Raw genomic sequence first — 17,531 nt, 5'->3', positions numbered from 1 at the left:
AAAAACATTCAATAATAACAGGTTATTTTTGACATTATCAGCCGTGTTGAATTCAAGAAAAATAGAATTAATTTTCCGGAAAAAAGTGTTAAAAGTGCCTAGAGGAAGGCTAATAGTGCAAAGTTTTTTGTTTATCAAAAATTCATATCAAACATGTGAAACATGACTACTGCACGATAAAGTTACTGAGACCAGTTTTAAAATAATTCTACCTTTATAAATAATTGTCCACTTGAGATAAACGTTTCTATGTATACAACTCAAACGAGGAGCTGAAATTGTCTATATTCTCAACTCGATAGAGATATAAGAATTTTTATTGATGGAGATAAACATGATCGATGGAGTAGAAGCACCCCAGTATCCAGTGGCCTCCTTGTGCACTTGACAGGTCTGAATACAGTCGAACCTGTATTAAGCGGCACCGTATTAAGCGGTCAGTTGACAAAGTCCCGAAAATTACTTCCCTTAATTACTGTAATCCTGACCTGTATTAAACGGTCACCTCTATTTAGCGGTCGCGGTCAGCCAAAACTAAGTCCCAACAAGCTGATTTTCTATTTCTTGACCTGTTTTAAACGGTCACTTTGTAAAAGGAAACCACTTAAATATGGTAACAAATAGCGTGCCAGGCAATTGAGTTTCTAATGAGCTGCACAATCGTGGCGTTAATGTTTTACTAGTCCGTTTCAATACCATGCTCTCCTTTGTCACACCATTTTATCGCCGAACTTTCTTAATCAAGTAAGTGATGTATTCTGTACAACCTGTATTAAGCGGTCACTTAGCCATTCCCCGAGGGTGACCGCTTAATACAGGTTAGACTGTACCTTTCCGCTCATCAGTTAAATGTAACCTAACCGCCTGTAGTCTCCTACTCAGCCGCTCTTAGTAAACCGCCTGTCACCTATGGTTACCTATTACGCAGACGCTCTCTACGTTCGTCACGCATTCCTTCCTTACGCGAGGAATGCGTGACAAGCCAAAGGATTGTTTACGTAGGCGGTCACTGAACCGCCTGTTGTAAAAGGAGACGCATTAAGACTTGTATCAACTAATTTCAGTTCTCCATCTCAAACATATGCTTGGAAACCTTATGATAAAAGCAATTCATTTTGTCTCTTCCAGTTAAGAAACGGAGTTCTCTGAGAAGGAAGATTGCAGAATCTCGAGTGCCCCTAATAAATTTAATTTGACCATAACTCTACTTAGCCAGAGCTTTGTACCCGGAAACATATCAAGAAACGTTCTTACAACACATTAGCGTTCGATACTTTACTTTTGCTTCCAGGCTTATGAATTAATCGATTACCCACGCTGGGAAACGATCATGGACACGTCATGAATAGGTACCAAGTTTTATTGTTGAAAACTCTCGTTTTTATGCCTAGTTTAACAGTATGTATTGGCGCTGCCGTTGATTCTCGAGGGCCATTTGTTGGGCGGTTCACTTTCATACATAACCAATTTCGTTCGGTTTACAAGATTTGTGACCAACAGAAGCGATTTTAATACATTGCTGTTGTGATGCAATAAGTTTTTTTTAAGTTGTTTGTTTTTAGTTGCTAATTGTTCTTTCCATGCTGTGAAAAAGCTAGAAAAAAGTTACAATATCGATTGCAATAAAATGTTTGTGGTTTATTTGAAATTCATTCTACTGAGTATCACTAGTCTCCTCTCAACCAGGTCTTTAGAGGGTGCCTTTCATCGGCCCACTACTATCTGGGATAATTGGTCAAATTGAAAACAGGGCTATGACTCAGGCTTAACCCCAAGAGTCAAAGCAGGCCAAACATCTATTATGATGATCCCCAGTCTCAATACGTGGTACGTATTCTTCGGAGGACGGTGCCTACTATTGTTACTGTGCATACATTCTGCGCATCGCGAGATACTCGGGTTTCCTATAGGTGGTGCCTACTAATACAGGAATATTTTTTGCGCGGTTTAAAACTATTCGGAGAAAGCAGAACTTACCAAATGGTTTTGGTATCTCAAAAGAAATTTGGGGGTAACCATGCATTTTTCAGAGATAATTAGGCTTCAATTTAGAAAAAAATCCCATACATTGCTTTATATTTTGGCGGTTTTTAGAGATACTAATGTTTAATTGTCTCTGAAAAATGCGTGGTTACCCCCAATTTTCTTTTTGGATTCCAATAGGCCTTGCAAAGATCTGCTTTCCCCGCATAGTAGTAAACCGCACAAAAATACTTCGGTATTAATAGGCACCATCCTTAATACGACAACTATACAAATTCAACTTACAACTTCGTAAGACTTGCCATGCATATTTTAACATACATTAAGTATTTTTTAAATGTATAATTACATACTCGCAACCTGCGATGAACTAATCGAAAGTCAAAGTATATCATAAGTGATACATTGGAATAACAATATTACACGTATTCTCCAACTTAGGTAAAATTTCCTAATCATTATAAACGTTTTTAAATGAGGGTTGTAGCAAACTTCAACAAATATACAAACTTTAATATTAAATTGAAAAGCTACTGCTATTCATTTCAAACAGATTAGATTTTAACGTCCTGTATCCGGCGCAAAATTTAGTTGGCGGAGACATTTTATGCAAACAAACTTCAGACTGGAATACGATTCCACTTTTAACAATAGCGATCCATGGCGAGGAATGGGGGATACGAGTGGGAGTAGTCTACACCAGGGCCCTTCAATTTCCTTTTTGCCTTTGCTTTAAGCCACTGGTTACTGCGTACCATAGATCGCATTATTATTAGGAAACAGGCAATATCCATATCTATACTATACTATACTATACTATACTATACTATACTATACTATACTATACTATACTATACTATACTATACTATACTATACTATACTATAATGTACTGTACTGTACTGTACTGTACTAGACTAGACTAGACTATTCTATACTATACTATACTATACTATACTATACTATACTAGACTATACTGTACTATCAATGTCACTACTTGATCAAACATTGAGATCATAATAACAAAAATTGACCACATAAGAACATAAGATAATGTTTGAACAATTTCCCCCAACTGGCACCACAAAAATTGTGAAGAGAATCGTGGGGAGAATATGCATATTGATAATGCCTTGTCAAGGTAAACCGGAAGTGGCGTTAGCATTTTGCCTTGAGTATTGTAGGTTACTGTACTGTGGAATATAACGAGTAATGCCGCCGTAAGAGGGTGGCATTTGGTTTCGGAATACCTGAATAACAAGTCCGTTTTCAGGAGGATTATTATTCTCTTCCATTGTCTTTTTTTTTTTTAAACAAACCATTATCACCTAAAATGATCTTATACAGTCTCGATGTTATAGAATAAATGCGAAAGGATTACTGATTCAGCAGCTCTGAAAATTAGTTCAATGGTTGATAAGACCTTCCGCAGACAGTTGGGTTATTTGTTGGTAGCATTTTTTGGCTGTGGGGCGCTCCTCTGGATTTTCAGCCCAACACTGCTTCATCAACTTATCCCAGCGACCAGGAGGCGGCTTGCAATTTGTCAAAGGCTCCGGACGACTGCCCAGATCCACAATGGCATAGAAATTGACCAACGATTCATCTGTAATATTAGCGAAAGCCTGCTGTCCATACCACATCTCCCACAAGATTATTCCCAGGCTGTAGATGTCAGCTTTGCAGTTGTATACCTCCGAATGAAAGACTTCGGGGGCGATGTAAACAGGCGTTCCAGCAATCGTGCCTGTGACGTCGACTGCTGCTTTGGATACGGCTACGACAGTGACCTTCACATAGCCATCTTCTGTTACCTTAGGTGAATATAAAAGAAAACAGCGTTCATTATTTTCATTCGGTGCACCAATTATCAAAACCCGTTTCTCAAAAAAAAAACCCTTAAATTTCCATGTAATCTTCAAAAATTAATAATATAATCAGTCCCCATCGATGAGGAGTATGGCTTATGTTGCTTTATCTATGAAAGGGTAACTTCAATTCAAAAATGATATCTTCCAAAAAATATATATATTTACTTAAGGTGTAAGTGTATAGTGGTGTCAGTAACCGTCTCGACCCATGTGAAACTCACCCAATCAAAACATGTCTTTATTTTTGGAGGGATGGCAACTACATGTATATGTGCTTTTGATCTGAGAATAATGTACTATTCGAACAGTGACACAGGCATAGTTGGAAAAAACAAATCCGAATTCTCCCAACATAAGTCGAATCTATGACCATCCGATGACTAGCTCAAATGCTCTACCACTGCCCATAGGAGACTTATGGCAACGAAGTCATTCAACACCCGGTATTCTGCTAAGGTTTGACGGTGTAAGAAATGGATTAAAATTGATGATATATTTAAAACCTGGTAAACAAACGAAAATGAAAACAGATGCAGTATTCATGCAATCAGTGACACAGCCTTGCTGTCTTGATTCCAGTGAAGAAAAACAACTACTATATTATAACGCGATGATATGCTACTCTCAATGTTTCATACCAAGATGTTCTCTAGCTTGAGGTCTCTGTGGACAATTCCTTGTTTATGTATGTAAGCCAGAGCAGCAATGATCTGTTTTGCCCAACGGCACACTTCTTTGACAACTGAAGGATTTCCTGACTTCCCAGGGATACATTCGGGGTTGTTAAAAATGCGACTCTTCAAATTTTCTTTACATCTTTCCATGACGAAGATCACTCTAATTTTGTCCATATTCTTCAGCAGTGATGTGCCATAGAACTCAACGATGTTACGGTGCTTTAATTTCCTGACAAAGATAATTTTTAAAAAAAGCAATCAAGAGTAACAGTGTAACTTTGCAGCGAACTTTAATTGCAAAAATGTAAGGAAATCATGGTGGTTTTTAATAAAGGTTTACTTGGCGGGCCCGAAGAAATAAGTTGTTTTATGGCGAGACTGGAATCACGCCATGTTTCACCTTATTCTTGGTTTTCACGTGACGTCACCAAATTCTAGAATTCAAAACTGGGAGGCCTACAAAATTTTTACCTTCATTCAAGGAAAGATTACCTAAAAATATGTCTGTTCACAATTTCTTAGCTCGATGTCGTGCTAAATATTAATCTAAACATTCGAAAATTCACAAGGGCAAACAAACCTCTTTTCTGGCAAAAGTCAACTCCAGATGTTTTTTCGTATTTCCGGCCGCCATGTTTGTGCCCCTCAGAGGGACACAAACATGGCGTCTCCATACTAAGCTCTATAAATTGATGTGCAACATTTTGTCAAATAACTCGAGTGCGGAATGCCGCACAGACCTGACACTTGGACAGATGCCTTATTTATTTATCCTCTATACCATGTCAATTTCTTGACTTCATTCATGGAATGGTTTCGATTTTTTTTTTCAATGGCGTGACAGTGAAAACCGAGAATTACTCTGCTTATTACTCTGCTTAAAGTTTGCACTGCAGTCAATTCATTCCATTGCATCTTTTTTTTCTCTCAAGTAATTTTTCCTTGGGCCCATCTCTGATATTAATAGATAGATTTGGGCATGAACTGTATCAAAGTTGTAACTATTGAAGACATTCGTTTACGACAAACTCGAATACCTTACAAAATTCACTTTTGCTCCCTTTTTGAATGATACAATGATAAAGAAAATTGCCTACCTCAGAAGCTGTACCTCCGTCCTGGTCTCACTGGCGTTTGTTTCATCAAGTGCTTTATTGCACACCTGCAGTGCCACTCGCATTGTTTGGTGGGCTCCACGCTTTCTCATCCTTCCTTTGTACACCGAAACAAAAGCACCGCAGCCAAGGCGGTGAGACGCGTCCTCTTTCCATTTCAATTCATTGCTGCTGATTTCATTGGCACAAACTTCTGTGAATGCAAATACTGCCAACTGCCCTCGAAGTTTAGAACCCTGATTCATTATCGGCTGATACGTTTCTTCTATTTCCTCTTGCGAGCGCGTTTCATTAATGAGTTGCTCACATAAAATCTTGTCAGCCTGGATCAGTTCTGGGATGCGGGCGCCAATCTGCTCTAAACACAGCTCAGCATCCTCTAACTGTTTCATTACGAACGTCTGAAGCAAAACTTTATTCTTGGCTTCATAGAGATACTCTGCGGATAATTTGGCCATGAAAGTGCATTTGTCAGCTTCGTATTTCTTGATTTTCTTTCTGTCTTCCATCTTTTCTTTAATAACCATGACACCCACAATAGGAGCACCAATCACCAAAGCGACAACGCCAAGTCCGAGGCTAAGTGGTAACCAGATTGGACTTGTGACGCCAATGATGACCTTTCCACCCACAGTTAACTCCTCATCCACAGGGACGTCTTGTACGTTAACATGGTCAGATGTGACAGCAGTTTGGAGATTCTGTAGCTGCTCCTCAACGATAAGGTAGCGCTTCTGAACGTGTTTCACAAGGGATTCCCTAGCACTTGTGAAAACTTGGTTGTCTTCTTCCCATTGCTCAATGGTTTTTCGTAGCCGCTCGAATAGCACTTTCATGATTTCTCTTTCTGTCTCCTCCCAGGAACTTTCTACCTTTGGTACTTCATTCTCTGTCCAAGAAGTGAATCGGACTTTTGCTTCTTCAGACGAGAGATAATCGGAGAGCTTCTGCATTGCACCATTGACTTGATCCTTAAGATATTTCTGGAGTTCTTCTATCACCTTGCTTTGCTGCATTTCAATGGCTACCAAGCGGGCAAGGATCTTCTCAATTTTTTTAAGGACCTTTTCCCGATCTCTAGAAGCGTTTTTCACAAACGCTTTTGCCTGGAAGACTATCCGCGATAGAAGGTAATCTAGCCATCTATAACATAAAATATTGTCTTAGATTTTTTACACTTTCTTATGGTCAGTCGGTCGGGATATACTACGTCATTGTCTCAAGGTGTATAAAGGGTCAACAAAATTGATGGGAAATCGTGTTTCCTGGCTAGAAACTTTAAGGGATTGGCTCTTATTTTAAAGTTGTATATTGCAAGCAAATGATAAGGAGGCTGATCGATTCTTTTTATTGCATTTTTCAACATCTTACTTGATAGTCAACAATCAGAGAGCGTTTCAAGAGCGTGTGTCATCATTTTGAAAGAATCACTCTTAATCTGATATTGAGACAAGATGACTGTACAACGTTTCATGTTGTCGTTCTTATATCCAGTAGGAACATAGAAAGGTAGTACGCATATGCACGAATTTTACCTTACCCCGATAACAAAATTCACAATGAGATCTTGCAAAGGAAATCCGAAAAAAATGCGTTTTGTCCCTTATGGCTTTCAAACAACGGACATGAGTCCTCGAGCACCACGTGAACGTACATGACGAGACATAACTAAACGATGATCAATGACAACTATGAATGATCGATAGAAAATCAATGAGTAATCAGTTTTTTAGTCATTTATTATTACCGATAATCAATACATGATCGATGACTATTGTTCATTGTTCATCTATTGGTTACTCATTGATTAATCATTGTCTATCGACTTACCTCCAATGAATTTCTATTCGTGCGTCGATGCTCTTCAAGACCATAGTTCTCATTCCGTTCATCAGAGAGGAAAAATCGTCGGTGATAATCCCCAAGGTTTGTCCTTTAGTAGCTTTCGTGGTCGACATGTAGATTATCTGTGACTCCGGGTCAAGGCCAGGCCAGCAGCGTTGCAGCTTTCTGACCACATGATTCTTTACTTCTTTAACCTCCTCCTCTGGCATAAGGTCCCACTTGTTACACACGAACAGAGCACACTTGGATGGCAATTCCCCCTGTCCGTCATAAAACAATCTCCTAACTTCTTTCAGCAGTTTTTCAAGCTATGAGTGTACAGTGATGATTGTTAGCTCCTCTACAAGTTCTATCCTTGTCAGTACTCTATTATGATAACAGAACCAAAAATGGCCCAAATAATAATCCTTTACCATAGTGCTTGGTGTTATTTATTACATAATTATTGATTTGTACAGCACATCGTTTTGACCAACTAATTAAGCTCACTGAAGAAATAATTTCTTGTACGTTTTTGTCTTCTTTGAGCTGAAGACGCCAATTTTAAATAAGTTAACAAGGTTGTTAATGTTAATTACCACTTTGAACAGCTAGAGATGTATCTGTGTGTGAAAGTTTACAATCAAGTAACGTTCCAAATAGAAATTGTCGTACTTCTGTAAATACAGGAAGTAGTATGAATCATCTTTGGCTACAGTTGATGAGGATGGAAATGGTTTACAGCCCATTTTTTCAAGGTTCGTCCTATTTACACCAAAATCCCTATCAATAGGAATATGATACTTTTCTTTGCCTTAGAAATCATGATCACTTTTTATTTTCCTCTCGGCGCTCTAAGAGCAATCCCGTATTTGAGCAAGGGTTTTTTAGCCAAAAATACATCTTTAGCAATTTGACCAAAATTTCATTAAAATCCCAGTAGCAATACCCCTTAAACCCATCTTTTTAAACTTAAAGTAAAATCATGGTTTAATTTTGCCATAAAGCCATATATTGAATACTTGGGACAGGGGATGTCATACACATGTCTTTTTTTGTCTTTCACCCGTGAAGGATAAAACGCACTCATCTTAGCTAGATATTGGGAAAAATACTTTCCAGATTGATGTCAGTAGCGATATTACTTACTCTGTCTTTCTGAACTCCTCCAGCGTTGGCACTGTTGATGACATAGATAAACGCAAAGGCTTGAGGCAAATACTGTGTAACAATCTCGTCCATGATATCAGACTCGCCAACTCCAGGACTGTCAACAATAACTACGCCTTTCTAAAATACAGAACCAAAACGTTGATTTAGTTATATTTTAAGAAGCTTAAATCATGCATAAATGAACTTTCACCCAAAGAATTGTTATGCGGGACTAAACCTCAAAGCGATCATATCACGGCGTATCCAAGAGCTTAATGGCGAGAGTTGTTTTTCGTTTTGCTTACTTTAGTTACTTCAATGTCTTATAGTATTACATTTCTCTCCTGCCGTTGTGAACTTCCCACCGTACTACCCACTTCTACTGTACTCTTCTTAATGCCGATAGGAACGTGTGTCACATGTTTCTGGGACACGTACGGTAATTAAAATTCAACATTTTCAATTATTGCTAAAAAAAATAACTACCTCCAAAAGACTGTGGGGCCAAAAGAGTTCAATCTTCTTGTAAATTGAGCCCTTCTCGTGTTCACTCTTCACGTGGACAAAAGGCGAGATCTGTTGAAGGTAGCTCTGCTCAGTGGACTCCGTCGGAAGCTCTCGCAAAGGGATGACCTTTGTTTGAAGTCCTGTTTCAGGATCCTTGTCTTTAAAGTGAGCCACAATTTTGCGTTCCTTTCCGAACTTGAGTTCGCATATAGTGGAAGTTGTGCTGAGAACAGAATATGGAAGAAGCTCCTCTCCCAGAATAAGATTCACCAAACTGCTTTTTCCGGAGCCTGTCTCGCCTACAAAGCCGAAAATGACCATCGTTAGAATCTCAGCGTGTGAGATCTGTGAATACTTAGTGAATACTTAAGACTTAGCTCAGTCGTCATACCAATCCGTAAATAATATATTTTCCAAGTTTGGCACAGTATTTTCAACTGCAATCTATCTGGCACTCATTCTATCCGGGCCCAAAGATATTTATTAATAACATTTTCGTGCGCTCACAGGCAGAGAAACGTCTATCAAAACTGGCCGAGTTGAGGGGATCAGAAGGAAAGGGCTATCCCAAAGTAAAAAAAAGGTACTGGAAAGAGCCCATTCTGTTTTAAAATGCAACAAACTTTCTCCCCCTTTCAAAACGTATTTGTATTTCTTTAAATATTCGTCTGGTTATAACATTACCAGGGTCAATTCTCAGTTTTGTACATTCGCCAACTTTTGAAAGCTTTGCTTCTGAGCCCCTCAATTATTTCAAAGTCGTTATAAATATTAATATTTGATGAATTTATTACATTTCACTTAAAAAAAATTACAGTGGCTTACAATTAAACATTACCTGCCACCAGAAGGAAGTATTCCGTGCGACCGAGTTGCAATTTGTGGTTCTTCATCTTTTCTTTAACGTTGCTGACTTTTTGCTGTAGCAAATTTAGAATTTTTGGATCCATTTTATTCATGATTTTTTTGGCATCGATAAAAAGCTTCAATAAACTGCGGCTTTTCCTTGCATCGTCATCTTTGGCTTCTGACAAAATGGAAAAGGCCTGAAAAAAGAAAACCGATCAGTGCACATAACCTAGCTCAGACTGTGGTAGCAAATAAGCAGCAGCCGCAGGAGCAGTAGTCCTTATTGCAGTCAATGTAGTGGTAGTACTCCAAGAGTAGTATTACTGTAATGTTTTTAGAAGTAGTAGTGGTTGCAGTAGCAGTGGGTGACCGTCTGTCTCGATCGAGAGACAATGGTGATTAACCCTTTAGCTGAGGATCAGTTGTAGCTATATAGGCTAAAAGCCAATCCCCACCGCAGATGAACCTGGACAGCGGCAGCGGTAAGGCGGCTCATAACCGCTGCTTTCCGCGTTCGTCTTTTCAAACCAGTGTTGGAGTTCCCCTACCAATTTTTCCCCCATCTAAAAATACCAAAAGCAACTTGTCCTGGTCTATTCAACTACCTCTGGCATTGAAGCAACCTTAAAGTCGAATGAGAAAGTCTCTCATTCCTTGATGATATCAATTATACTTTATTGATGGTGAATACGGATTTCTATACTGAAACTAAAAAGCTGAACAACTTGAATTCTTGTTGTTAAGAGCGCCTGTCTGTAAAAATCAGACAAATTCTAAATTTCGCGGCAAGGGTGGAAAATTCGATTTCTTTTATATTTTAATGTTAGATAGGCTAGGATATAACTAAAATCACAGGATAGTTTTTTCGTTGATATATCCTTTTATTTCAAAGAAAAATGCAAATAACGAAAATCCGTTTATATCGTCATTTAGGCGCTAAATTATTACACGGGTTTGAGAGCCTCGCGTTCGCATAAGTTTGAGCCGGCTCTTTGTATTAAACGCCGATGTCCACCACGCATACTGGTTGAATGCAAATCTTTGACCAACTTTCGACGCATTTCATCAAGACGGCATCTTCTTCGACGGCTAAGTCATTTGTGAAGTATTGTTTGGTTTTCAGGGCAAGAAAATATTACATGATCTGATCGCTGGTAGTACATGACAAAAAGCTAGTACGGACAAAAAGTTACTAAGTAAACAAACCCTTGCCGTGCTAGTTGCTTGGCGCCGTTTGTTTGCTTAGAGGGGGCACAAGTGAATTTTTTTCAAGTCAAGTTTATTACCCTGAAAATGGAGGGTTGCTGTTCTTTTAAGGCCCTTTTAAGCGCCCACATTTTTGTCATTCTACGAGCGATCAGATGTAATATATTTTGTAATATAAACAGCCGGCTCAAACTTATGCGACGAGAGACCAGAGAATCGTGCTAAAATGGCCTTTGGACCTGTCTTTTACAGCATGTTGTAAGGTTAGAACATTTCGAAATGTTTTTCTATGTGCTTGTTTTAACCTAGCGTGGGTCAAGACATGTACAGGGACTAAAATTTATGTCTGACCGGCAACTTCAAAGTTTACCGCGTAGGGTCGAATATTTGCATTTTTTACGGACTTTGAAAATTTTCGCTTCTTCTTTTGAAAATTTTCGCTTCTTCTTATGACCAATTCATAGGCAAATTCAGTAAGTTTCTTCTAGAATACGTCTAGCTATAGATAGGACGCAAATGGGATGCTAGAGCTGCACAATGACCTATTTGGCACTAAATACGGGAAACAAGACTTAGATAGGACTAAATTTGGCCTGAACTACCTTAGGTTTTATTGCAAGTATGTCGAGAAAGGAAGAAAACAAAACATATTTGAGCCCCTACCCCGGGGCATTTAAACAACGTTTTGTCCCGTCTGTGGGGCATTTGCCAGCTTATTTTCAAAATATCCTTATTCCCGGGAGCCCACCCCGGGGGGGGGGGGGGGGGGGAGGAATGGGCATAGCTGGAATTAGCGCCTCAAATGACGATTTTAACGGATTTTCGTTATTTGCATTTTTCTTTGAAATAAAAGGATATTTCACCGAAAAAACTATACAGTGATTTTAGTTATATCCTAGCCATCTGACATTAAAATATGAAAGAAATCGAATTTTGCACCCTTGCCGCGATATGTTTGATTTTTACGGACTGGCGCTCTTAAAATAAATCTCTGTTTTAAAATAGCTTTGACTGAAAATTTAGGATTTTTTGTTAGCAGTGTAACATCCTTAACTTCTTTAAGCCTGTAGACTTCCACCACAGATGTTATTTTTTTATCTTCTTTTGTTTACATAAATGGGATGTTGTAAGAATTTGAAAAATTTATATTAGATTAATTTCATAATTCGAAACTAAAGGCTTCTCATTGAGGTTAAAAAATCATCGTCTTAGCTTCCTTTTGTACTGAAACAAGAGAAAAATGATTTAATAATATTTACATTAATTCCGGGAAAAGTTGACCTGCTTCCGGGAATCTGAGAGGATGGAATAACTATTAAGCTGTCTGTAGATCATTGTGCCAAAAATACCTTTTTTTGTAGGTTCAATACCTAAATTCTTCTTATTCCGAACAACAGTAAGGCGAAGCCATCGCATGTTCTTGCAGCCACAGATGACTAAATAATTAATTGAACTGGACTACAGGAAACGGTTTACGAAGAAATAGTTGCAATTGCTTAATCTTATAATTAGAAGATTTGTGAGTAGAAGTTTTGCGGTTGTTTATACTACTGAATCTTAAAGGACGCAAACATTCGATTCATGTCGTCAGATGAGTTTCTGGCTTTGAAAGCGGCAACAGACTGATAAATGGACCTCTCTTCAGTAGACATCACGAGACTGACCGAACGCGAGAGTGAGACTAATTTCAGCCACTCTTCAGAGACAATGATACTGAGGGAAACAGCACTAACTAAGCATGCAGTCTAACAATTGACGCTGAAATATTTTCGGAACTTCCATCACATATCCTCTACGTAGAACGTGGGGGTCAGAGCTTTAAAAGACGTCCCAATTAAGAAAGTCCATGAAATATAAAATATGATACTGATAAAGTATGTCAGTGCATTGCTGGGCTAATTATTCGCATCAATGGAAACACGTTTCCTACCACAGAGCTCAATTCAGTGCTTTTCCATGGCTCTTTTGATTTCTTTTTTAACCGAAAATTCGAAACTCTAAGAATATTGTAAACACAGTTCGTATGTGTCTGAGTATTAAGTTGAATTTCATTGTTGATTGCAACAATTCCACCGAAAGGCTCTGAAAAATTAACAGTTATGTTGTCGCCATACTTAGTAATTCTGTTGATTCCAAAAAGGGTCCTGATCTGATTTATAACTGAATTATTTTTCTCTGTAACATTCAGCTTTGTCTCGTCTGTAAAAAATTTGAATGATCAAGACAATAAAGTATGTAATACGGGAAATCGCGTTGTCGGTAACAAGAATATATCAGGTTCACCCTTCGTTTACTTCCGTGTACATACCTTACTACCGATACCTATTTACTACTGTTTAGTATTGGCTGTTAAAATACCTGTCCTGCAGTCCAACTGGGCTTCTTTGCTGACTGGTGCAGTTCATCTTTAACTCGATCTTTCATTTCCTGCAACGTTTTTAAGCCTTTGCACGAAATACCAAGCGCCTCCATCGCTTGAAACATGTCTGCTATATCATCGATTTCGTTAATGGTTTTCGATTTACCTGACGCCATTTTGGGTCGGATAATCGCTTAATTGGTGAAGAAATGAAAGGCTTTATAAAGGAAAGGCGTTTCGAGGAGAAGTATTTCGCTGCCCTGTTCTTCGCCGCTCCTTCGTTGCTAGCCTGCGTGCAGACGTCTCTTTTTTCTTCCTCGTTTGCTACATCGTTGCGTAAATCCACGAATGCAGTATGCGTGACAAATGAAATATTTGGAGTAAAACGGAAGCAGGGAGGGGGGTATAGAGAGGGAACATTTTGTGCTTTCTAGGGACCCGACGGTATTTGACGTTTTCAGTATACCAACCAGGATGCGGGGTGAAGATGATTAATCAGTAAGCTGGCTGAGAAAAGCAGCAAAGTTGTTCAGTGATGTATCCTAATGGCTAGGAATATTGAGTTGATATAACCTTAATTCAGCCACTCATTTGAGGACAATAGACGAAATTAAGCAATGAATTGCAATAACATTAACTCCAGTCACTGCCTCTCAGACGAGAGACAACTGTAAACTAACGCTTGAGTCTTATTGTGACGGCAAGAAATGTTGTTTTGTCTACATCACCACGGAGTTTGGTAGCCTGAGAAACGCCTGTTATCGTTTACATTTCAGAGAATTATCTGCTAGGAAAATGTAAACAAAAGAAGCGTCCTGATAAATCACAGATCACTGATTCCTCTCATTCTGAGCCAAAACAAACCCGGGAACAAAGTCGAATGTTGCGTGTATAGGTCGGTGGCAAGCAAATTTTACTTTATTATTATTCATTCACTGTATTAAGGTGGACCGCGGCGGCACGCCGGCAAAATTCTCTTCTGAAGGACGGTTCCCCTACTTTTGTTACCGCACATACGTTCTGCGCATCTCGAGACACTTGGGTTTCGTATGAGTGGTGCCTAATAACACAGGGATAGTGTTGCGCGGTTTAAAATTATGCAGAGAAAGCAAAAGTTAGCAAGTTCTCTTGGTATTCAAGAAAAAAATTTGGGGTAACCATGCATTTTTCAGAGATAATAAAGCTTCAATATGGAAAAAGTATGCCCTACATTGCTTGGTATTGTACTGCGTTTATAGATTATTGTTGCTTAATTATCTCTGAAAAATTCTTGGTTACACTTAATTTTCTTTTTCGTTTACCTCTGACAAGACATTATATTAAATAGTAAAGCGAGATTCAATCTTAAAGTCGAACGTGAAAGCGTCTCCTTCCTTGAGATTCATTCTAATGGTAATTTATTGATGGTAAATAAGGATTTCTTCACTGGACCTAAAACAGACAACAAATCTGATTTAGTTCAAATTTTTGTAATTAATCATTTTTCGTCTTATGTAGCAGAAGCAACTAAATCAAAAGAGCACTCTTTAAGTATTATCTTGCTCAGTATTAAGAACAGCCTTACACACTTATAATACTTGGTTTTCTCGTTTCCTCTCATGTAAGTTTTTGTCTTTTATCTTGAAAACTGAAATTAACCCAAGGGCGTATAATTAGTTTACGTATATTTTTGCCCTTCTCCATTTCCCCCTGTAGTTATTAGTAATTATTAGTAGTTGTAATTATTATATAATGGAGAAATGCAGGAAAAAAAAAAAAATAATAATAATAATAATAATAATAATAATAATAATAATAATAACAATAAATAAGCAAAATCCAGTCTTGAAATACATCTCGTTACGTTTTGAAATAGCTTCGACTAAATTGATGATTTCAAAATTCCTTTAATTTCTTAAGACTGTAGACTACCAACACACATGAAAGTTTTATCTTCTCTTGTTTACCTAAATGGGATGTTGTAAGAATTTGAAAAAAATATGTATTGATTAATTTCACAATTGGGAAGTACAGGCCACTTATTAAAGTAAAAACATAATCATCGTGTTAGTTTCCTTTTGTATTTTAACAAGAGAGAAAAAGCTTTTATATTTACATTGATTCTGGGAAAAGTTGACCTACTTCCGGGAATATCAGAAGATGAAACAACTGTTACGCTGTATATAGATCAATGTGGTTCTTTACCTAAAAATCTTCTTATTTCGAACAACAGTAAGGCGAAGCCACCGTACGTTCTTGCAGCCGCAGATGACAATCAAAATAATTAATTCAGCTGGACGACAGGAACAGGTTTACGAAGAAATAGTTGCAATTCCTTAAACTTATATTTAGAAGATTTCTGACTAGAAGTTTTGCGGTTGTTTATACTAATGAATCTTAAAGAACGCAAACATTAGATTCATGTCGCATGAATTTCCGGCTCTGAAGACGACAACAGACTGATAAATAGACGTCACCTCAGTAGAAATCACGAGACTGACCGAAAGCGAGAGTCAGACTAATTTCAGCTTCTCTTCAGAGACAATGATACTGAGGGAAACAGCACTAACTAAACATGCAGTCTAACAGTTGACGCGGAAACATTTTCGAAACTTCCATCACATATCCTCTACGTAGAACGTGGGGGTCAAAGCTTTAAAAGACGTCCCAAATAAGAAACGTCCATGAAATATAAAATATGATATAAAGTATGTCATTGCATTGCTGGGCTAATTATTCGCATCAATGGAAACACGTTACCTACTACAGAGCTCAATTCAGTGCTTTTCCATGGCTCTTGTTTTTATCTTTTTAACCAAAAATTCGACACTTTAAGCGGAATATTGTAAACACAGTTCGTGTCTGTCTGAGTATTAAGTTGAATTCCATTTGTTGATTGCAACAATTCCGGGAAAGGCTCTGACAAATTAAATTTTTGTTGTCGACATACATCGTAATTCTGTTGATTCCAAAAAGGGTCGTGATCTGAATTGTAATTACTTTACTCTGTAACATTCAACTATGACTCGTCTGTAGAAAATTTGAAAGATCAAGACAAGTATGTTATACGGAAAATCGCGTCGTCTGTGACAAGAATAGATCAGGTTCACGCTTCGTTTACTTCCGTGCAGATACCTTACTACCGAACCTATTTACTACTGTTTAGTATTGCCTGTTAACATACCTGTCCTGCAGTCCAACTGGGCTTCTTTGCTGACTGGTGCAGTTCATCTTTTACTCGATCTTTCATTTGCTGCAAGGTTCTTAATCTTTTGCACGAAATATCAAGCGCCGCCATCGCTTGAAACATGTCTGCTATATCATCGATTTCGTCAATGGTTTTCGATTTACCTGACGCCATTTTGAATGATAGTAGCTTAATTATTGAAGAAGTGAAAGGCTTTATAAAAGAAAGGCTTTTCAAGGACGAATATTTCGCTGCCCCGATCTCTGAAGCTCCATCGTTGCGTAAACCCAGGAATGCAGTACGCAAGACAAATGATCAGTCCTGGGGTTATAATGGCAGGGTGGTAGAGAGGGGTCATTTTCTGCCATCTGTATATTGTAATTTTAGATCTTGCTATTGAGGGTTGGCTGATACTGATACGAACATAATTGTTAAATCGTGATTGCACGGGGTAGTTTGTTTCGTCGGAGCGTAATTCACAAAACACATGACTAAACCCGCACGTTCTGCATCAATAACCCCATTGTAGGCTACGCTCAAGCTACCATGAAATTTTAAGATGCCTCCCCTCCCCAAATAAACATGACTCGATTCAGAGTCCCTTTCCCCCTCCCTTGCGAAGCAAAACCAATCACGGAATCACTTGCTCCAACGTCAATAATAATAACAGGGTTTTTTTGACATCATCATCGTGTTGAATTCAAGAAAAAAATTTTTTCGGAACATGGTGTTGAAAAAGCTAATATTGCAAAGTTCTTTGTTTATCGCAAATTCATATTAAACATGTGGAACATGAGTACTGCACGGTAAATTTTCTGAGAC

The 17,531-nt window shown here is 38.2% G+C and overlaps 3 protein-coding genes and 1 long non-coding RNA gene across 10 annotated transcripts in view; 1 reads left to right on the top strand and 3 right to left on the bottom strand.

The window, feature by feature from the left end:
- The window catches only part of LOC146449373 (uncharacterized), a 63,532-nt gene that overhangs the window by 15,365 nt on the left and 30,636 nt on the right, over positions 1–17,531 (bottom strand). Inside the window, exon 9 of one of the 3 annotated variants that reach the window (XR_014860588.1) lies at positions 1,720–2,730. The gene's annotated coding sequence lies outside the window, so the exon portion shown is untranslated. Of the gene's footprint in view, positions 1–1,617; positions 2,731–2,785; positions 3,282–17,531 lie in introns of those variants that run through there. The other 2 variants (XR_014860587.1, XR_014860590.1) reach the window with 2 other exon arrangements.
- The window catches only part of LOC146449377 (uncharacterized), a 61,023-nt gene that overhangs the window by 41,984 nt on the left and 1,508 nt on the right, over positions 1–17,531 (bottom strand). Inside the window, exon 2 of one of the 2 annotated variants that reach the window (XM_085101276.1) lies at positions 3,234–3,377. The exons of the other annotated variant lie outside the window; for it this stretch is intronic. The gene's annotated coding sequence lies outside the window, so the exon portion shown is untranslated. The remainder of the gene's footprint in view (positions 1–3,233; positions 3,378–17,531) is intronic. 2 annotated transcript variants of the gene reach the window in all.
- LOC146449375 (uncharacterized) overlaps positions 143–17,531 on the top strand; it is a 34,249-nt gene continuing 16,860 nt past the window's right edge. The window contains exon 1 of the long non-coding RNA XR_014860592.1: positions 143–1,377. This is a non-coding gene — a long non-coding RNA (uncharacterized LOC146449375). The remainder of the gene's footprint in view (positions 1,378–17,531) is intronic.
- LOC146449378 (uncharacterized) lies at positions 3,387–17,001 on the bottom strand. Of its 4 annotated transcripts, none has more exons than XM_085101285.1 (8): positions 16,707–17,001; positions 9,968–10,175; positions 9,109–9,428; positions 8,620–8,760; positions 7,477–7,799; positions 5,629–6,789; positions 4,493–4,760; positions 3,387–3,797 (listed from the first exon to the last, which is right to left on the bottom strand). In XM_085101285.1, exons 1-8 carry the CDS (start codon positions 16,881–16,883, stop codon positions 3,390–3,392), a joined length of 3,006 nt encoding a protein of 1,001 aa, XP_084957411.1. In that variant the 5' UTR covers positions 16,884–17,001; the 3' UTR covers positions 3,387–3,389. The 4 variants fall into 4 exon arrangements, with proteins under 4 accessions (XP_084957411.1, XP_084957409.1, XP_084957412.1 ...); XM_085101283.1 differs by lacking the exon at positions 16,707–17,001 and adding an exon at positions 13,543–13,841; XM_085101286.1 differs by lacking the exon at positions 16,707–17,001 and adding an exon at positions 13,543–13,841 and having other exon boundaries at positions 7,477–7,751.

This window comes from Pavona decussata, unplaced genomic scaffold, assembly GCF_977016875.1.
Source record: "Pavona decussata unplaced genomic scaffold, jaPavDecu1.1 SCAFFOLD_602, whole genome shotgun sequence".
In the NCBI taxonomy this organism is placed as follows: Eukaryota; Metazoa; Cnidaria; class Anthozoa; order Scleractinia; family Agariciidae; genus Pavona; species Pavona decussata.
The sequence above is the reverse complement of the archived record's forward strand: the minus strand, read 5'-3'. Positions and strand labels throughout refer to the sequence as shown.